This window comes from Microcaecilia unicolor, chromosome 8, assembly GCF_901765095.1.
Source record: "Microcaecilia unicolor chromosome 8, aMicUni1.1, whole genome shotgun sequence".
Classification (NCBI taxonomy): domain Eukaryota; kingdom Metazoa; phylum Chordata; class Amphibia; order Gymnophiona; family Siphonopidae; genus Microcaecilia; species Microcaecilia unicolor.
This window is the reverse complement of record NC_044038.1, coordinates 25,141,476-25,163,371: the sequence shown is the minus strand read 5'-3', so window position 1 is coordinate 25,163,371 and position 21,896 is coordinate 25,141,476. Positions and strand designations below refer to the sequence as shown.

The 21,896-nt window shown below is 43.5% G+C and overlaps 1 protein-coding gene across 1 annotated transcript in view; it reads left to right on the top strand.

Annotated features, from left to right (window-relative positions):
- TRRAP (transformation/transcription domain associated protein) overlaps window positions 1-21,896 on the top strand; it is a 342,568-nt gene that overhangs the window by 110,513 nt on the left and 210,159 nt on the right. The window contains exons 31-32 of the mRNA XM_030212524.1: window positions 9,240-9,359; window positions 13,734-13,853. Of these exons, the coding sequence (XP_030068384.1) occupies window positions 9,240-9,359; window positions 13,734-13,853 (240 nt within the window). The remainder of the gene's footprint in view (window positions 1-9,239; window positions 9,360-13,733; window positions 13,854-21,896) is intronic.

Here is a 21,896-nt window from a genome sequence, read left to right as displayed (position 1 = left end):
TAGGCTTTGCATGTATAACTTAAAACCTAGACGTGTCAGGCAAATTCGGAGTTCATATTTGGAATCGGCGGGTTCAATTTAGTATAAATCACATGTTTTTCTCTCAGTAGCAACATCATTGTTGCGTTGTGATTGTTTGTTAAGTGCTTTTATCAGCGCTCATTAGCTTGTTAAGCTTCGTGCATTGATATAGAATCTGCTTGCATTTCGGCATGAATCTCTAGCTGTGCTGTGTAGAATCCCCAGGATTGTGCCAAAGCCGAGCATGCAGAGCAGAGTGAGATTTGTGCTGATCTCGGGTGGATGCAGATAAGACCCCACCTGAAATGTTGATAATTAATCTCATAGAATTATTACTCCCCTTCCCCCTGAGAACAAGTGTTAGCTTTATAAAGTACGCCAACCGCACAGGACCCTTGCTGCAGGCATTCGCCAAAACATGAGTGTCAGGTCATTTTTTCAATAGTTTTAATCTACACTGTATGGCTTCTGTGTCTTTATCTCCATTCTTTGGTCATCCCACTTGTTTCTGCATTATTCCAGGTACAACATTTTATTTTATCATGGAACTGGGATAGCAGTTCATATCCAAGGCGAGCCACCCCTAGGATGACCCCTCAGCTGGTGGTGATATTGCAATAGCCTGAACATTGAGTAAGGATTAAGGAGGGCCTGGCCACCTATGATTCTTTATATTTTTTTTCGCACAAGCCTTTTCTTTTCCGTTGTTGAAAATGTTATTTAAAAAGAAAAAAGAGATTTTTTTTCTAGAAAATTTAAGACCTTTAGTTAATTCAAGCTATTGTTTATATAGGGCAACTCCCTTCTTGCCTGTAAAGGGAGCTGAACAGAAGAGACTAGAAAAATGCAAGCCTTTTTGGCAAAGGGAAAACACTTGAGTTCAGTTTGTCTCTTTTATAATAATGCTAAAATTTATTAGAGTAAAGAATTGGTTACAATAAAAATTCTTTTATCTCAGTATTACAGAAAATTGAATTCTAATTTATATCAATCCAAATTTCAGTATAAGGAAAATAAAATCAATCTCTCTCTCTCTCTCTGTTTTCCCTTCGGAAGCTATCAGACTACTGAAGCTTAGTTTTGTCCAATCACTTAATGTCTTATATTTTCTCTCTTACTTATCTGGTATTCTTCAACTCTGACCTCTAAGGTCACCTTCACATAATTCTGTTTCTTTGGTATTTTTCTCAAATATTCATCATTTGCCCTTTGCAACCCCAAATCTCCCTGAATATCTTAACACTCATATTTCCTTCTCTGAAAATACTTCTCTGTATTAATTCAGAGTCTGTTTGAAACACACAGAGGTTTTAAAGTTTATGGCCCATTATTTTAGGCCAAGTAAACCTGTCTGTTAACTTTGTCCCTGTGAAGGCCAAGAAGACACAGGCTATAGCTGTAGATCATAGATAAGGGAATAAGTTAAATATACAAAGCTGGCTGATCTGCAGAACCAAACAGCTCTATTCCTAAACACTTTCACTGTGGATAGTATCTTGGGAGTTTTTCCCTACAATGATATTAATGCCCCTAATTCTAACCAACTCTAGACAGAATAATTTGTTTAGTAGTTAAAGCCTCCTCTGCAAGACAGCTTTTTGTCCATCAAAAATAACGATCTATGGTGGAAAATTTTAAGTTCCAGTAAAGACATGGCCTTCAGGTAAACATCTGTAGATCCTGAGACTCGTGGTATTTTGTATTCAGTTGGTGTCAAGGATACAAGTTCATACCTGTCATTTGCATCAGCTTCTTTTGCACTGATGGAACTTGGCATCCCAGATTTGAGAGAAACCTGTATATCTCCCTTAGAAAGTCAAGTCTTTTTTTCTGGATGGTACACAGTTCTGAAGCTTTTAGGAAAGAGAAATGTATTTTGGTTCACTAGTTTCCTCAGTAGTAACATCTACCCGTCTGACAGGATGGACATTCTACTCGGAAAAGATATCAAAGCAAGGCTTGTGGTCATGGAAGAATTCCCCAGCAATTAATGTTCTGGACATGAAACTAGTTTTCGCTTTCGCCCAGCAGTATAAGAAATTTAATAAACTGTAACTGTACAGAATGCAACCACTAGACTATTTAAAGGTACTAAGTAATCAGTAGCTTTTTAGAATATAATTCAAACCTTAATAATACACAGGGATCCCAGTGTATTTTTCTCAGTTATTCATTCCTTACCATTCCTCCCACCCAACGATTTTCCAATATATTAACCAACTGGCACACCCACCTCCATCTAGCTATTGTTTAGACACAACAAGGCACTTGGCTTTTTTGTTCAGTGGCTTCTAGGGTGCATTTCATGCCCCCACCATTTAAGGGTCAGATCAAGTTGTGCTTGATTAAAGCCAGCTTTAAAGACCTATCTATTTACCCTAGCCTTTGGGGAAGGATGAGGGATTGCCTGGGGAGATCCAGTTAATGCCAGCATTATTACACTCCTTTCACTATCCTAATTGATGCATTGTAGTTTCGTTTCCTTCCTTTTGTTCAGTATTACATTTTGTAAACTGCTTTGCAGCATCATGATAAAGTTTGAAAGGCAGTATATTAAAAGCCCAAGTAAACTAAAGTCCGTGTGTACTGTTGGTAGGCGTTTGTCAAAGCTTAGACAGCTAATATCATAAGCGGTGTGCGCATTATTGCATTGAGGAGCCACGCTTTAATTATCCTGGCGTTCTCTAAATATTGATATTCAAGAGAGTGCTGTTCTGCTGGACTTTTTTTTATTTTTTATGTGAAAGAAAGTCCATTGGTTAGATCTTTAGTGAATTTAATAATGAACAGTCTTTCTGGATTTCCTTTTGTACCATTGTCGGAATGTAATGCTCTTCCATTCAGTGTAGACAATACAAGCTTAAGAATAACTAGAAAACGTCAAGCCCTTTTAACAATGATGACAATGAAAACCTTACCCCACAGTATTTCATAAGGAGAAAAGGATGATGAGGTATTCTCTTCACTTTATTTTGAAGATTGACGCTCAGAGAATACACACATTTTGAACATCAGAGACGAGCAGCAAGAACCTGTCTTTACTGAGTGAAGGATTTTAGAAATCAGCTGGCTTTTATTTCTGACCATCTAGTACTTGCAAGTGAGCCCCCCCCCCCCCCCCCCCGAAACAGAATGGATGGTTGTTTTACAGATAAAATGTAATGTTCCTCAATCCTCCTAAAGCAAAGCTTCCCAAACTGTGGGTTTGGACTCCAAATGGAGGTCACAGCTTGGGTGGGCCTTCCATAGGTGCATCATTATGCTGCACCTCCAGTGGAGGGGGGGTCACACCGTTTTATTTGGGCACTCTTATGGGGTCGCCACCACAAAAACATTGACAAGCACTGCTGTAAAGTGAAAAATGGAAGCTATTTCATTATTCACTTTAAGGGGCATTTTCGATATGACTTCTAAGTCTGACTTTGGGCGTTTTGCAAAAAACGTCCAAGATCCGAATAGGAAAGAAGGTCATTTTCAAAAAAGAAAAACGCCAGTCTTTCGTTTTCGAAAATACGGTTCCGAACAACGTTTTGTGATTTGCACGTTTTGGTTTTTTTGGTCCATTTTTGAAAAAAAAGAAGTCCAAGTGCAGAACGCACAGAATCAAGCCATTGGGATGTAGGAGGAGCCAGCATTTTTAGTAGACTGGTCCCCCTAACATCCCAGGACAGCAGTAGGGCACCCTAGGGGGCACTGCAGTGGACTTCATAAAATGCTCCCAGGTAAACATCTGACCATTGCTCCCTTACCTTGTCTGCTGAGCCCCCCAAAACCCAGTACCCCCAACTGGACACCACTACCATAGCCCTTATGGGTGAAGGGGGCACCTATATATGGGTACAGTGGGTTTCTGATGAGTTTTGGAGGACTTACAGTTTCATCCACAAGTGTAACAGGTAGGGGGAGGTAGGAGCCTGGGTCCAACTGTCCTGCAGTGCACTGCACCCACCATTAGACTACTCCAGGGACCTGCATGCTGTTCTAATGGACCTGAGGCTGGCATATAGGTTGGTAAGTAATGTTTTTCATCACATTTTTGAGGAGTGGGAGGGGTTTAGTGACCACTGGGGGAATAAGGGGAGGTCATTCCTGATTCCCTCCAGTGGTCATCTGTTTTTTTTACAGCACCTTTTTGTCCCTTATTCATAATAGAAACAGGTCTAGCTCAAAACGTCTACGTTTTTAGTCCTGGACGGTTTTGTTTTGTTCCATTATGGCTGGAAAACATCTAAGTCTTAGGAACACCCAAGTTCTGCCCTGAACACTCCCCTGGCACTCCCCCTTGAGATTTGGACGCACTTCTGGCGGACTTCAGAAAAAAAAAACGTCTAAAAATAGATTTTGAAAATACTGATTTGGACTTTATTGTGAGAAAAACACCCAAATGCAGACTTATGCCACTTTTTGGACGTTTTTCTCTTTTGAAAATGAGCCCATTTGTCAGTTAAACAAGCATAAGTATTTGTTTCAGACTTGTGCAAAGCTGTAAGCTGGTCGTCTACCCATTGCTTTTGTAAAGCATTATTAACTTACCTGTTTCTTTAGTGAAGAGGGTTCTGGAGGTTGACTGTATTGCTTATTTGCCCAAGGGTTCAGAACAGCCTATGAAGAGGAAACTGAGAATCTGTAGAAATTTATCATGTTGATTCTGATCATGCGAGTCTTCATGTATCATTCTGGGCCAGCTGGTTCATTTTGTGTGTCTGTGGTTTTTTTTTTTTTTCTTTTTTTGAATTGAACTTGCATGTGGTAGGGGAGAGACCATTCAGCCTGAGCTAGCGCAGATGGAAGGAAAGCATGAAATAATTCTACACATATTCCCTCCATTGTACACAGATATATCTCACACACATATTTACTTCTCATTCTATAATCTGAGATGTACGTTTTTGCACTTAGGGCTGGATTCAGTTAATGGTGCTCAAAATTTGGTGCCAAAATAAGATCGTTGTTGAAGGGTAAACTATAATGGGCGTTCTGGGATGGGCACTCTTTATAGGATAGCGTGTAGTGTCCGGATCTGTGCTCAGCTTTGGGCACGAGGAGTTACACCAGCTGAAACCAGGTGTAAATCCCCAGCAAGTTGGGCACGGATCCACACTTTTCTACTATATAATCTTGTGTATAAGAACATAACAATTGTCGTTCTGGGTCAGACCAGTGATCCATCTAGCCCAGTATCCTGCTTCCAGCAGTGGCCAATCCAGGTCACACATACCTGGTAGAAACCCAAATAGTAGCAACTTTACATGCTACCAATCCCAGGGCAAGCAGTGGCTTCCCCCATTTCCATCTCAGGGACTAGAGTTTAGGAGGCCGCCTTAACCCTAGTCCCTGAGGAAAGTATTCTGAAATCCACGGGGGCGTGTTCAGGGGAAGACGAAGGGCCGGACATTCATTTATTCATAGATACAACAAAACATTGAGGAGATAGCATGAAAGAACAATTCAGATAAGTGTTTATTGATATTTTGAAAAAATTGACACTGATGAACGTTGGTGTAGGTTGCACCTTTTCAATTGGTATATATAAGGCTGGTTTGGTACACACTTTTTGAAAAAGTACACCAGTCTGTTAGCACTTATTAGGAGTTTTATCATGTATAAAACGAGCAACCCGATGAAAGAAGTGCTACACCACTAAGCAACAGAAATTTTTCGTGTGCTCTATATAGTGGGAATATCTGAGGGTGCTCTAAACAAAATATCATATAGAATTATAGTCTATCAACTATACAGTTGTGGCAATTTTGTGAAAGTGAATTTGAAACAGGGTTTCTTAAATCCTGGTTTTAGTAGAGTGTTATACTAAATTTAGGTGCAGACATGGCCACTAGGCATATTCTGTAAACCACGCCTACTAGGCGCAGTTTACAGAATACACCTAGGTGGAAATATTTTCGGTGCCATCTATAGAATCTAGTCCTTATTGTATAAATCCAGACAAACGGATCAGATTTGGCAACCATATTCTCCACAACCAGCGTTTCTCCTGAATGCAAACCCAACAGCAACCAGAGGCTACACGGGAGGAGTATGCAATTAGAAAATAAGTTTTGCTTTTAATTTTTTTTTTTCCCATTCCATTTTGTTTTTAATTTGTATCGTTTTGTTTCGTAATAGTATAAAAAAAAATGCACATCTTCAACAGCCTATGATGTAAGTCTCACGTTCATTGTGGAAACCAGTCCTCGAAGGCTATGTTTGGTGGTCCCTAGTTTAGAATGAGATGTGAAGACTCACAAAACCAGAATGAATTCTGTAAATATTTCCTTTTCTCTGTACTTTCATGATTTTTAGTTTGGATGCCATGTATCCATCAGCCTTCTGTTAATCCCTACTTAACTTTTTCATAAACTACTGTTATAAGCACTGAAGCTCTTGCATAAGTTTACTGACAAAACAGCCTGTATTTTCTTTTTGGTAAACCCTGATGATAGAGAAAATGGGTGTAATAAGACAGTAGTTGTTTGCTTTGATGTATATGTGGTGCTGTATTAGTGCTGCGTATATTTTGAAAGTACTCCAATGCAGTGGCGTAGCCATAGGTGGGCCATGGCCCACCCACTTAGGGCTCAGGTCCACCCAACAGTTGCACATGTTTAGCGGTAGCTGGTGGGGATCCCACGCTCTGCCAGCTGAAGACTTCCCCCTGATGGTAACGAAAACGCTACTCTCCACAATAACGGCACCTTCGCATGCTCAGTTTTCAGTGCATGCTTGCTGCAGACTGCCAAGGTGGAAAGAAGCAGTTTCCCACCAGCTGAGATATTTTTTTGGTGGTTGTGGAGCAGGGGGGGGGGGGGGGGGGAGAACACTTGGTGCCCACCCACTTCTTGCCTAGGCCCACCCAAAATCTGTTGTCTGGCTACATCTGCTCCAATGGTTCTGACTTTTTGGTGATCTGGATTAAAGTGGAACTTTAAGAGAACTTAAATGTCGCATTTGTGTTTGAACTCAGGGTTAAGTGTTCCCCGATCATCATGCATAGGACTGGAAAATAAGTGCTGATATCTTTTAGAATAAATGAGTGCATTTGATTAATGCTTCACTCGTGACTGGTGTGGATTAAACCTATCCCAAAGCTTTCTCTATAAATTTAGTCACAAGATGTTAACAAACCTGTGGAAGAAACTGTTTTCAGTTGGGTAATCATCCAGTTTTTTTTTCCCCCTTCCCAAAAGTCATTTACAAAACAGCTCTTGGGACAAAATAAATTCTTAATATTTTGGAAGGAGTTTTTCAAATTCTCTTAAAGCTGCTTTATCTATTTCCCAGCATTATAATATAGATACTGCAGTGCATTCAGTTAAAGTTTATTTTTTTTATTTTTGTTACATTTGTACCCCTCGCTTTCCCACTCATGGCAGGCTCAATGCGGCTTACGTATTGTATACAGGTACTTATTTGTACCTGGGGCAGTGGAGGGTTAAGTGACTTGCCCAGAGTCACAAGGAGCTGCCTGTGCCTGAAGTGGGAATCGAACTCAGTTCCTCAGTTCCCCAGGACCAAAGTCCACCACCCTAACCACTAGGCCACTCCTCCACTGTTACTACTATTTGAGATTCTACATGGAATGTTGCTATTGCACTAGCAACATTCCATGTAGAAGTCGGCCCTTGCAGATCACCAATGTGGCCGCGCAGGCTTCTGCTTCTGTGAGTCTCACAGTAGGAATCGAATTCAGTTCCTCAGGACCAAAGTCCGCCACCCTAACTACCAGGCCACTCCTCCACTGTTGCTACTATTTGAGATTCTACATTCCACTAGCAACATTCCATGTAGAAGTCGGCCCTTGCAGATCACCAATGTGGCCGCGCAGGCTTCTGCTTCTGTGAGTCTCACAGTAGGAATCGAATTCAGTTCCTCAGGACCAAAGTCCGCCACCCTAACTACCAGGCCACTCCTCCACTGTTGCTAATATTTGAGATTCTACATTCCACTAGCAACATTCCATGTAGAAGTCGGCCCTTGCAGATCACCAATGTGGCCGCGCAGGCTTCTGCTTCTGTACGTGCAGGACGTCAGACTCACAGAAACAGAAGCCTGCGCAGCCTTCTACATGGAATGTTGCTAGTGGAATAGCAACATTCCATGTAGAATCTCCAATAGTAGCAACAGAATCTCCAATAGTAGCAACATTCCATGTAGAATCTCCAATAGTATCTATTTTATTTTTGTTACATTTGTACCCTGCGCTTTCCCACTCATGGCAGGCTCAATGCGGCTTACATGGGGCAATGGAGGGTTAAGTGACTTGCCCAGAGTCACAAGGAGCTGCCTGTGCCTGAAGTGGGAATCGAACTCAGTTCCTCAGTTCCCCAGGACCAAAGTCCACCACCCTAACCACTAGGCCACTCCTCCACTTTAACTAAGTCTCCATTAAGAAAGATGTGGCCAAGCTTTTTTTTTTTTTTTTTTTTAACTTTCATGCTAATGTGTTTTGGGACTTAGTTTGTCCCTTTGGCGAGGGACTAAAGGCAGTGAAAACCAGACACTCGTCCTTTAGTAGGTATATGTAGTGCTGAGCTCAGTTTGGAAGAAGTAAAATGAAAATTATTAAAAAAAAAAAAAAAAGAAGTTGCAATTGTCCTTTGCCCCATATCTGGCTGCCCTGACAAGGTTTTTGATTCCTTCCTGCTCCTGTTCCAAGAGCAGCTCAAAGAAAACAGTGAAGCTAATGGACTCTTCAAAACCCAGAGGAGAAATTGCTTAGCTAGGATTTACCAAGCTAAAGCTTCGTAAGATTTCAGTGCTCCTCAAAGTTTTGAGGAAGATAATTTGAAAAGGTAACAGCCTAGTTCTATAACTCCCCACAAAATAAATAGCCCAAGTGCTGTTTCATTTTTGACATTCTGGAGCCCAGTTTTGTTTTTGATACTCTGGATTGGGTTCATGGTTTTGTGTCATCTGTAACATTTGAAACTAAACACATAAACCGTGTTTTTCATGCACAAAAGGGAGGAAACTGCATTATGTTGCATTTATAGTTTGAGACTAAAGCGGTTACAAATTTTTGTGTTAGTGGAAGCTTTCCTACTTGGCAAAGCATGCACAGACAGCGTTTAGACGTTTTTCTGCTTTCCTGGTTAACACTCCTGTTTGTGGTGGTGAGCCATGCTAACAGCTGTAGGGCTTTTGCTGTGCTAGACTGAGCCTGTGGTGTAGTAGTTGGGATGCTTGGCTTGGACAGTATCTGTTTTATGTTTTGTCCGCAGGAAATGAAAATTTGTTCGGCCATTATAAACCTCTTCCATCTGATCCCTGCTGCACCTCAGACCCTGGTCAAACCTTTGTTGGAGGTGGTGATGAAAACCGAAAGAGCTATGTTGATCGAGGTAACTGGAATGGAATGCCTTTCCTTTTTTTCCTTCTTTGCCAATTATTTTTGTTACTGTTTTAAGAACAACATAGAAATAACTTTGACTTCTGCGTCCTTATATCATTCTTTTTCTCTGCAGACAAGCATAGACAATGCAGGCACATTTTGATAGTGATATCATCAACAATAGATTCACTTTGCCGTTGTTCTCCTCCAGCTCGAGAGAAGCATAACGAATGCTCTTCAGGTTCAATAAATTAATAACTGGTCATAAAATATGATGATGACAATACTCGTTCACACCAGTATGTAGATATTCAATTGACTCATTTATGTATTTTAAAAATTTTTTTATATGCAGTGTTCAGTGTTTGTTATCGTGCTTAATTACCATTGTGAATGATCACAGTATACAGCCCGACAACCTTAAGCCATCATCACACTGTGCCTCCCTCCCTACCTACTGCTAATAAATTGAATGTATCTTTTCCGTATTGCAGAAAAAACTGATAGGAGCAGCACTTATCTTAAACACGTGTTCAATTCCAAATGAATGAATTGAATATCTACATACCGGTGTGAACGAGTATTGCCATTCTCTTGTGCATACCCAGGCATTTCTATGCTGATGTCTAAATATGTCTGTGCTCCCCAATGGTTGTACCTCTCCTTCTCAAAAAAAAAAAAAAAAAAAGGGTAGGGGGACAAAAGACTAAATTACAAGAAGAGGTATGAGACCAAAAAGCCAGAAAAGCAAACAAGGAACAACCACAGAGGAAAGACAGTGTCACTGGCTTCCTTCTCTTCCAGTCATATAGAAGTTCCACTCTGGTGGTGGTGATGTTTTCAGTGGCCCAATGCTCACTGTTATCTAGCTGCTGCTCCATGCCTATGCTACCCAGACATTCAGGAGCCTGAAAGACATTCTCCTCAAAACATCTGTGGTTGGAGTCAGATGGAGTCACATGGATGGTAGCATAGTGATGATGACTCACTGGGCACTCCAGTTTAACTCTCCCAGACTACGCATTCAAAATTTAGTCATGGGGAGACATGTCCTACTCTACCTGCACATAAAAAATCTAAGACAAAGTCGAAATATAGTAAAGCTTGCTCTGATACCCAGCTGGGTCCTAGATGATTGACTTCTCCTTAGTGTTGGGGTGATGGAGCCCCGCTCCTCAAGATATCCCAAGTCATGCCCCTCCTTTAAGCTGAACTTGGGGCTTTTCCTATCATTCCCAGAGTCCTTCATGTCATCCATGACAGTTCAGATGTGTGTGTGTGTGTGTGTGTGTGTGTGTGTGTGTGTGTGGGGAGGGGGGGGGGGGTTCTTGTATTGTTGCTGCAAAGGTTCAACCAAGATACTGTCTCCATTCTGCAACATAAGACTTCACCAGCCTCACCTCCACTCATGGCTTGACAATTCCCCACACCATCCGGAGTTTCTCAGCATGATGACGAGAGACTGATGTCTCTCCTTGTGTATATTAGCCTTCTTGCCTGTCTGTTCAGGAAGACTCTGGAGCCTCACACTGGGTGAGTATAGCAGACAACACTCTGATGTCCCACTTATTGTCTGGAGCATGTGAGGATCCAAGCTCTAAGGCCCTGGAAATCTTATGAACAAAGTGTAGATATGAATAATCCTTCTGGACACAAGAGGCCAATCCTTTCCTGCCCACAGATAGGTCCTTGCTGTAGGTGTCCTCTGTGACTGTCTGTGCTGTGTGGTGCACATCTGCTTAGAGTATTCTTCATTTCCTCGGTCACACAGCAGCCACTGTCTTGCTGCAATGGCATCTCAAGCAACACTGGAACCAGAAACTCCAACCCCTCTCTCTAGATCTGTTCCCTTTGCTCCACCTGTCAAATGTTGCTCCTATTGTGGCAAAACCCACAAAAGTTTGACAAGGGTTATCCATTTGAGTCTCCGCAATCTCAGCTTACCTTCACAACTGGTGGGGGGGAGGAGCATGTCATCTTCACTTCTGGACACAAGGACAATGGATGTGGCAAAAGCAGATGCTTTGAATCAATCATGGCTGCTGATCAAGTTAGATATGTTTTATGTCAACAAACAAGCAGGATGTAGTTTCTGCCAACTCTGTAGTGACGCACAATGCATATTGCACTTTGCCACAGTCATTTCAACCTCTGTACAGGCCTTGTATCTTCCAGGAGAGTTAAGCCAAATTGCAGATGCACTCGGCAGAAAACTCAATCCCCATTGGTGTTCTCTTGTCTCTGCTGTTGTGTCCACGCAATTCCAGTGCTGGAGTCAGCTTGATCTTGACCTCTTTGCTGCACCAGAGGATGCAAAATGTGCCAAGTTCTTCTCTCTTCAGACTACATCCGAGGGAATGATATATGATGTGTTCAGCAGCTTCTGGAGTCATGGACTCCTTTATGTATTTTCTCCAGTTCCTGTGATCTCAGATAATTTTGTGGCATGGTGTTCAACTCATACTTGTTGCACTTTGTTCACCCAGACAGATCAGGTACCCTATCTATCATTCTCTACAACTTGTCCAATCAATCTTGCTTAGGTGACAGTCAACTCCAGTAACTCAGACTCAGAGATGGTTGCTCCATCCTGACCTCCAGAGCCTCTCATGGCCTTGAACTTAGTAGATTGTCTTAAATCATCTTCCACTCCCAGTGGAAATTAAGGAAGTTCTCCTCGCAGCTTGGAAACCCTCCACCAGGAGATCCTACTACCTAAGATGGTCTTTGTATCTCCCACTGGGTGACCTCTGCTAATGAAGACCCCTTATCCGTCCCTTTCACCTCTCACAGTCCAGGCTAAAGACTACATCAGTACATCTCATCTACCTACCATTGCAGCTTACCATGAACTGGTAACTCTCACCCTCTTGTTTTGTGCTTCATGAAGCTCCTATCCTATATCAATCTGCCGCTGCAAACACTACTACCAGCTTAAGACTTCAACATAGTCCTAACTGAGCTCATGAAACCACTTGCCCTTAACTCTCTGAAGCATAACTGCAAGTGTTAGTCACTTGTCCTCTATTCCTACAATTCTTCCCTAAAAGAATGGTTCTCCATACCCATCTGAAGTTCCTTTCCAAAATTTTCTCAGACTTTGACCTCGATCAATCCATAGTTCTTCCCTCCTTTTTTTCTGGCACCATGTTCGTCACCAGCAGAGGAGGCCCTGCATTCACTGGACTGCACAAGGGACCTTCTTTTCTACCTATGAGGAACAGAGAACTCATGCTGCTTCTCCTAACTGTTTATCATCAGTCCTGGCTTCCTGGTTTCCAAGTGCATAATATCCACCTGGGTATCAAACTGCAATGGCTTTTGTTATCACCAGGCAGATGTGACCCCTCCAGAAAAAAAAAGAGGCCCACACCTCCTTAGAGTCACTTTCATCACTGACATCTGTAAAGCTGCCACCTGATCATTGGTCCATAGTTTCACTAAACACTACTATATTAATCTGGCCTCCTCTAGAGATTTCACTTTTTGGTGGGCTGTTCTGTTCAACTTGTTTGCCCATTGACTTTCCCTCTGACTGAGACATAAGTGTCACTCAAAAGGATGTGATCATAGCAACCCTTATCTGGGGAATCTCTAACGTGTGCCTTTGTTTCCTCTGCTTGTCTGCGGAGAAAGTGAAGTTGTTTATGTGTAACGTAAGTTCTCCATAGATGTCAGGGAAATATATCCATTGTTTCCCTCTTTCCTTCCCCGCTAAACCTTCTATCACATTGCTAAGATGCAGACTGAGGATAGGGGAGATCTGCATCAGTGCTGGAAGGCCCACACATGATCAGGAGAAGCCAAAAGGAGAGTTCTGGCACAGTGGATGACAACACCATCATGTGTGGCTGTATTTTCTTGCTATTGGTGGAGAATCTCCTCTTTCGTACTAAATATACATTAATGATAATACATTGTCAGTACTTTTCCCTCATCTTGGTATGCAGTACCCCCAGCATTAAGTATTTCCCACATCCATTAACTTTCTTGTTGGTAATCATATTCTGTTCTAGATATTCTCTGAATATCATCTCTGTTAGATGTTGATTGCGCTTGGTTAATTTAATTATACTTACAAATTGCTTTTCTCCACATACTTGCATCAACATACATTTGATAACACATTTAATTTGCTTGACCAAACTGTGTGGAATTAATTGATCTTAAACTATTTGCTGAAACTCATTCCATATTATAAGGGTGAGCATGACTGGCTGTTCTTTAGAACCAGAAATTGCCAATACAGCCTTTCTGCCAAAAGACTAATCTATTTTAAAACCTTTGATTTTGTTGATTCATTTCTTTTATCAATTTATGTAATGAGTTTTGACATATCTTTCTGCTGAAAAACTATTGCAAAAGATGTCATTTATTATTTCAGGCTGGAAGCCCATTCCGAGAACCCCTTATAAAATTCCTGACTCGACACCCGTCTCAGACTGTTGAGCTGTTCATGATGGAGGCCACGTTAAATGATCCTCAGTGGAGCCGGATGTTCATGGTAATGATGGGGACATCCATAGATCAGAAAAATGTCAATAGATGGTTATCTTTTGCTTTCTGTATTGTTACTTGAGGATGGAAAGACAATAAGTGAAAAGGTGTTTCTGTTTTTCTCCAAGGACAAGCAGGATATGTTGTCCTCACAACCAAGTGAGGTCATCTGACAGAGACCAAATCGAAGAAAATATAAACAAAGCTCTTCAAGTTGTCAGAAGTTTTCTAGAGCAGGGTTGGGCAATCTTGGGGCCTTAAGGGCTGCAACCCAGTCAGGTTTTCAGGATTTCCCTACTAAATATGCATGAGATCTATTTGCATGCACTGCCTCCATTATATGCAAATAGATCTCGTGCATATTCATTGGGGAAAACCTGATTGGGTTGTGGCCCTTGAGGACCAAGGTTGCCCAGTGCCCACCCCTGTTCTACAGTGTTGAACCACATTTGTGTTCAGGGCTTTCTGTGTGTGTCGTCAACTTGGGGCCAGCTTTAATTTTTTTCTTCAGAGCCACAATGTCACATTGCTGTTCGTTGTATAGTGAGAACTTTTTTTCTGTGCCTTTTTATGTCTTTCACTGGTTGGGAGATCCTAGTTAAAATTTTGTGTTGAGTTTATAAGTTTTCTTGTTTTTTTTTTTTAGCATGGCTGTGACTTGCATTTGTACATCAAGTAACATGGAACAGTCTTATTTTTCAATGCTGGGTCATTTTTCCTTAGGCTGTCAAATGCCACTAACCCTTCAAGGGAATTATATGCTGTTTATCGTTACCTTACATCCCCACCTTCTCAACCTGAGAATAAAATGCTTCCCTCTTCTAATGATCTTGCTGCCTATTTTAGTTTAAAGATTAACATGTTGTGAAATAACTTTTTGACTCCAAACCCAACAGTTAAACCAGCCTTCCTCGGTTGGGATTTCTTCATCATGGTCATCTTTTCGAACCACAGTCGTTATCCTCTCTCACCGCAACACTGTCGCAGCTGAAAAACCCTCGACTTGTGCTCTTGATCCTTTACCCTCTACTCGGTTATGCAAGCCTCATCTTGGATTGCTCCTCCCCTTGGCAAATCTTAGTTTGTCTTTGGGTCAGTTCCTTCCTCTTGATAAACGGCAGTAGTCCGTCCCATTCTCAAAAAAATCTTCTCTTGAGTCCTCTATTCCTGCTCACTATCTCCTCGTCTTCAATCTGTTTTATCTCCAAAAATTCTTGAAAAAGTGGTTTTTGATCACCTCTCATCCTTTGCAGAAATAAACATGAGCACTTCATCCATTACAATCAGGTTATAGCACCCGTTACAGTACTGAAACTGTGTTAACTAACGTTCTCAGTGAGATTCATTCTAACTTTGATAAAGGCAAGAGTGCACTAGCTATTTTGCTAGATTTATCTGCGGCTTTTGACCTTATTGATCGTGAACTTTTATGATCTCGCCTATCTTCATATCTGGAGTGGTATTTAATTGGTTCTCTTCCTTTCTATCTGGACTTTCTTTCAAGGTCTTAATGTCATCCTCCTTTTCTGATCCTCAACCTGTTCACTGTGGAGTGCCTCAAGGATCTATCCTTTCCCCGTTTCTTTTTAATCTGTTCCTTAGCTCACTAACAACAATCATTCAGGAATTCACTATTTCAGTGCCTATGGCATTCCTATATATTATACTGACCCTGATGCCCCTTCCTTGAATGTTCTTCAGTCTCATTTTGATTCTGTAGCACGCTGACTTTCTACCCGTCATTTTGTTCTTAACGCAGATAAAATGGTGGCGTGGTGGTTTGCAAACCGTTCCACATCTCCATCTCAACCACTTTCTTTATTAGGTCCTCCATTTCCCCGATGGATTCCTTCCATTATCTTGAGGTTACTTTGGACTATTGTCTTACTTTTGGTTCTCGTATTTCATCTCTTGTCAAATCCACCTTCTGCACATTAAAACAGCTTCAAACTATTGGACCATATTTCAGTCTTAATTTTTTCAGGGTCTCATCTTGTCACTCATTATTTCTAAACTGGACTACTGTAACATCATTTATTCGGGTATTCCTCGAGCATCACTCAAAAAGCTACAGGCAATACAAAATAACGCCGTTCGTCTTTGTCATGTGAGAAAATTTGATAGTTACACGTTGTTACTTAAAAATCATCACTGACTTCCTGTTTCTTTTCGGGTGCAGTATAAGAGTCTCCTCTTGACTTTTAAAGCTCTTCATTTTATATCCCCTCCCTACCTGTCCACATTAACTATCCCTTATGCCCCAACTCGTGTTCTTCGATCACTGAATCATCCTGCCAGGCCCTAAACTTGCACATTAGGAACAAGCAAGACATACGGCCCCACTCTTTATTCGCAATGAATCCTCCCCAGATTTAAGTTCTTCATCAAAACTTCTCAAGCTTTTGATGCCCTCCCTTGATGTGGATGGAGTCTGACATACTTCTTATAGTATAGTCCCTTCCCTCCTTGTTCCCGCTTTCATTCTAGTCTTTTTGATGCCTTTGGATGTTTGCATCAATTTTTTATCCATGATATTACATAGTAAACATATAGTAAGCATAGTAACATAGTAGATGACGGCAGAAAAAGACCTGCACGGTCCATCCAGTCTGCCTAACAAGATAAACTCATATGTGCTACTTTTTGTGTATACTCTACTTTGATTTGTACCTGTCCTCTTCAGGGCACAGACTGTATACGTCTGCCAAGCACTATCCCCGCCTCCCAACCACCAGCCCCGCCTCCCACCACCGGCTCTGGCACAGACCGTATAAGTCTGCCCAGCATTATCCCCGCCTCCCACCACTGGCTCTGCCACCCAATCTCTCCCATTTCACATTTTCATTTTCTATGAGTAATTCGGGACTCCTCTCTATCCTTTTTGCCACACATTTCACACTTGTCCAAGCCTTGCTTCCTTACCTTTCGACGGACTATTCGTCATTTTTTCTACCACAGTGGTTTCCACGCACTTCTATCTTTTTCCACTTCATTTCTTGACTACTGTAATATTTAGTCAGACCTACCTCTGTCTGCTCTTAAGAAATTACAGACTTAAACACAGCCATTAGATTACTGTGCCACGCTCACTGTTCTGATCACACATCCCCTCTATTAAAACAGCACCATTGGCTTCCAGTGGAATATTGGATCACTTACCAAGTCGCCCTTTTAGGCTAGGCATCTCAGATGATCTCTCCCGCCTTACTATCCCCTACTAATCTGCCAGGGCCCACTGTTCTGTAAATGATCATAGTTTTGTTTTACCAAGCCCTATATTTGCTGAACTAGAGGCAAATAGACACTCGTGCTTTTTTTCTTCCTGTCTCCTCACATTTGGAATTCTCTGCCCCTTTCCCTGCGTAATGATCTGTCTCTTAGGAGTTTTAAGGCCAACTTGAAAGCTTGGCTTTTCAGACAAGCTTTAGGAGACGAGTATTGACTAGAGGCCAGTGGCGTTCCTAGGGGGGGGGGGGGGGGGCTGTGGGTGCGGTCTGCCCCGGGTGCATGCTGCTGGGGGAGGGGGGGGGGGGTGCTGCGCGCGCCTGTCCTCCGTTGTTCCATGCTTCTTCTCTGCCCCGGAACAGGTTACTTCCTGTTCCGGGGCACAGAAGAAGCATGGAACAACGGAGGACAGGCGCGCGGCGTGCACCCGGTGGGGGGGGGGGGTCCTTCGGGGGGTGTCCTTTCGCCGGGGAGGGGGTCCGCGCTGCATCGGGGGGGCGGGGCACATCGACGATCCACCCCGGGTGCCAGCCCCCCCACGAACGCCACTGCTAGAGGCTGCTGCTGGCTAGTCTGGTCGTGACTTGGTGCTCTAATGCCTCTCTTTGAATGATGGTACCTGTTTTCTTTCTTGTGTGATACTTTCTCTTTCCTATCATCGTTTGTAGATCTTTTCCTTTTCCATATGGTTGTTTTAGCTTTGTACACCGCTCTGCTCTGCCTTGGCAGCTAGAGTGGTTGAGCAAGTTCAATAAACTATATCCCGCTTGTTTTTGTAAATAGCAAAGTTGCTTACCTGTAGCAGGTGTTCTTTGAGGCAGCAAGATATTATTATTATTCACAGACCCTGCTTGCCTTCCCTAGGAGTGGCTGCTTCTATTTAAAGTCTGAGTAAAACTGTGGCGAATCTGCGTAATGCCACAGATTGTGGAGTGATGGAGTGGCCTAATGGTTAGTGGAGGAGTGTCCTAATGGGTTGCGGACCTGGGGAACTGGGTTCGATTCTCACTGCTGCCTGATGGTCAGCAGTGGGTTGAGATCCTGGAGAACCAGGTTCAGTTCCCACTGCAGCTCCGTGTGACCTTGGACAAATCACTTAACCCTCCATTGCCCCAGGTATAACAGTAGTACAATGTATTACTTAGACCCAGTACCTCTAAAGTGAAAACTGTAGACCGCCTAGGTCTGAGTGGTATATGAATATTTAAATTAAAATGAATGAGATGTTGGATGCCTCACATTAATACGGTTCACCGCTCAGGAAAGCTCTGGTAGCTTGGAGAGCTCCACTTATGTTTCTCCAACCCAGGCTCCTTTGGATGATGTCACCCACATTAGGACTCATACCCTGCCGTCTTGGGAGAACATCTGTTACAGGTGAGCAACTTTTCTTCCTGTCTTGTCTTTTTTTTTTTTACATTTGTACCCCGCGCTTTCCCACTCATGGCAGGCTCAATGCGGCTTACATGGGGCAATGGAGGGTTAAGTGACTTGCCCAGAGTCACAAGGAGCTGCCTGTGCCTGAAGTGGGAATCGAACTCACTTCCTCAGGACCAAAGTCCACCACCCTAACCACTAGGCCACTCCTCCACTGTTGCTACTATTTGAGAATCTACATGGAATGTTGCTATTCCACTAGCCATGTAGAAGTCGGCCCTTGCAGATCACCAATGTGGCTGCGCAGGCTTCTGCGAGTCTGACGTCCTGCACATACGTGCAGGATGTCAGACTCGCAGAAAAAGAAGCCTGCGCAGCCTTCTACATGGAATGTTGCCAGTGGAATAGCAACATTCCACCTAGAATCTCCAATAGTATCTATTTTATTTTTGTTACATTTGTACCCTGCGCTTTCCCACTCATGGCAGGCTCAATGCGGCTTACATGGGGCAATGGAGGGTTAAGTGACCTGCCCAGAGTCACAAGGAGCTACCTGTGCCTGAAGTGGGAATCAAACTCAGTTTCTCAGTTCCCCAGGACCAAAGTCCACCACCCTAACCACTAGGCCACTCCTCCACTCTAGTTTTAGGTTGAGATCCCACAAATATTCTTCATTATTTGCTTCTGTTTTACTCCACTTGTCTTGCACCTACTCTCTCCATGCCATTTCTCTTTTAAAAAGAAAAGCTGTGGGTGATGCAGCATGCTGAGAAATGCTTTTGTTTCTGGAAGCAAAGCATATTGACCTCTATCAAGTATAGAAAAATTGAAATTCAGTAAGATCTGGTTAATGCTTTTGCTTGTCTTGGGGATCATGATTTACATTGCCTTTCTTTTTTTTTAATGCCTTATATCAAGGTGAAGGTACATGAATGTTTCTGTTCCATTAGAAATATGTACTACGTTTGTTCTCTTTTCCTGGCACTAAACAGTACATTAGTCTTTTCAATTTCTAATCTGTTCGTGAATGTCATTCTTTTAAAGCTGAAGTGCTTTCACCACTTTGTGCTGTAATACAATGGCATCAGATTCACACAACCTTGAGGCCTGTGTTCCCTTCACCATCAATTGTGGTGCTGCCTACAGGCAAAGCTCTTAACCCCTGATAGCGCTGATTTAAGCCTAAAGAAGCTGAGCACCAAATGAAACTATTTCTTGAGGCCTTCGCTAACCTTTCCTAGCACTGAAGGTGCTTTCGTGGAGGAGAGGTAGGAGGATGTGCTTGATGTATATGGACAGAAAAGAATAGCAGTTGGTCCCATACGGCCATGTCATTGTTTCGAGGACCCCGCTGCAGAATCTTCAGTCCTCTAATTTGGCATTGCTTGGAACATGAGTGAAAGCAGAATTGCTGAGAATTTGCTGACCGTCAAATTTCGGAATTTGCTTTCTTTAGGGCTTTATAGAGGCCAGCTGTTAGAAGCTCTTTGTTCCTGTAGGGACAAAGCATTTCATGACTATTTTTACCATTGAGAAGAAAAAGGTTTCTTTGTTAGGATGTTACTGTTCAGCAGGGGCTTAGCCAGACTTCGGCGGGAGGGGGGTCCAGAGCCTGAGGTGAGGGGGCACATTTTAGCCCCGCCCCCCGCCATTTCCGACCCGCCGCCACCACCACAACTTTGACCCCCCCCCCCCCCGATGACCCTCTCGACCCCCCCACAGCCGCCTACCTTTGCTGGCGGGGGACACCAACCCCCGCCAGCCGAGGTCCTCTTCTTCCTTCGTTCTGTTTTTGAGTCTGACGTCCTGCACGTACAACGTGCAGGACGTCAGTCTCAGAAACAGAACGAAGGAAGAAGAGGACCTCGGCTGGCGAGGGTTGGGGTCCTCCGCCAGCAGAAGTAGGCGACGGCGGCTTGGCGGCGGGAGGGGGGGGTCGAGAGGGTCGTCAGCAGGGGTGTCCAGGGCCAAATGAAATGGGCGCTAGCAAGGTTTTCCTCAGAGTGTGTATGTTTGAGAGAGTGTATGTGAGAGTGACTGAGTGTGAGAGAGAGAGTGAATGTGCGAGTGTGTGTGAGAGAGAGAGTGAATCTGGGTGTGAGTGTGTCTGTGAGAGAGAGAGAGAGTCTGGGTGCGAGTGTGTCTGAGAGAGAGAGTGTGTGTGTGAAAATGAGAGTGTTTGCAAGTGCGTATGTGAGACACAGTGAGAGAGAGAGTGTGTTTCACACAGATACAGTGTGTGCGAGAGAGAGAGTGTGTGTGAGACACAGACTCTCTGTGAGACTGAGTGTATGAGACCAAGAGAGTGTGTGAGTGACTGTGTGACACATAGAGAGTGAATGTGATACAGTGTGAGACATAGAGTGTGTGAGAGACAGAAAGACATTGACTGTGAGAGAGAGTGTGTGTGTGACAGAGATACCTTTCTCCCTCTCTCTGATGTCAGGCCCCCGCTCTCTCTCTCTGGTGTCTGAGCGTTACTGTGCAGGACGCTGAGCTCTGGCTGTGCTTCAAGGAACTGACCAATCCTATTTAATAGAATGCACCTCCAACATTCTGAAGCCGAGAAACCTCGTGTGGTTGGTCACTTCTGCTTGTGACGAACCCGGAAGTACGTGATGTCAATTCAGGAGATGGATACAGAGAGTAGGAATGCCTCAGCCATGCAGTCAGCTTCAGAATGTTGGAGGTGCGTTTTATTATATTGGATTAGTCATTGTTTACAGAGGAGCCGACTCGGGGGGTCCTTGAGCACCCCCAATATTGAGAAGGTTCCTTGTATGTGTCCAGGGAATTATTTCCGCTGGGCGTAGCACCCCCAATAATTTTGAAAAGTTGGCTCCTATGATTGTTTATACCAGTTTCCATTATCTGTAATCCCTGTAATCTTGTAGTTCCTTGTAACAGGCTCTTTCAGAGCACATGTCCAGCTCCCTGTGTCTTTTGGGACTCTTTTAATTGGCTTGCCTTGTTCTCTGTACATGCTGGGCAAGTTGTTCCCGCCCACTTTTTCTCTCTGCATCGGGTCTGAAGAGTTAGTCTGCAGCATATCTCCTCTGTGAACCAGGGGCGTATCTGAACCGCGGCGGTAGGGGGGGCCAGGGCCAGAGTGAGGGGGCACATTATAGCCCCCCCCCCGCCGCCGCCGCCGCCATTGCCGATCCCCCTCCCCCCAGCCGCTGCCATTGCCAACCCTCCCCCTCCGTTGCTCGCCTACCTTCGCTGGCGGGGGACCCCAACCCCCGCCAGCCGAGGTCCGCGTCCTCCTGCCGCTGCCTTTAAAGAATTCCGTCAGCTGGCGGGGGACCCCCAACCCCCGCCAGCCAAGCCGAGGTTCTTTCATTTTTCCACTGAAGCTGGCGCCGACGAAAGTTTCTTTTGAGTCTGACGTCGCGGTACGTGCAGGACGTCAGACTCAGAAACAAAATGAAGCTGTTTCTGAGTCTGA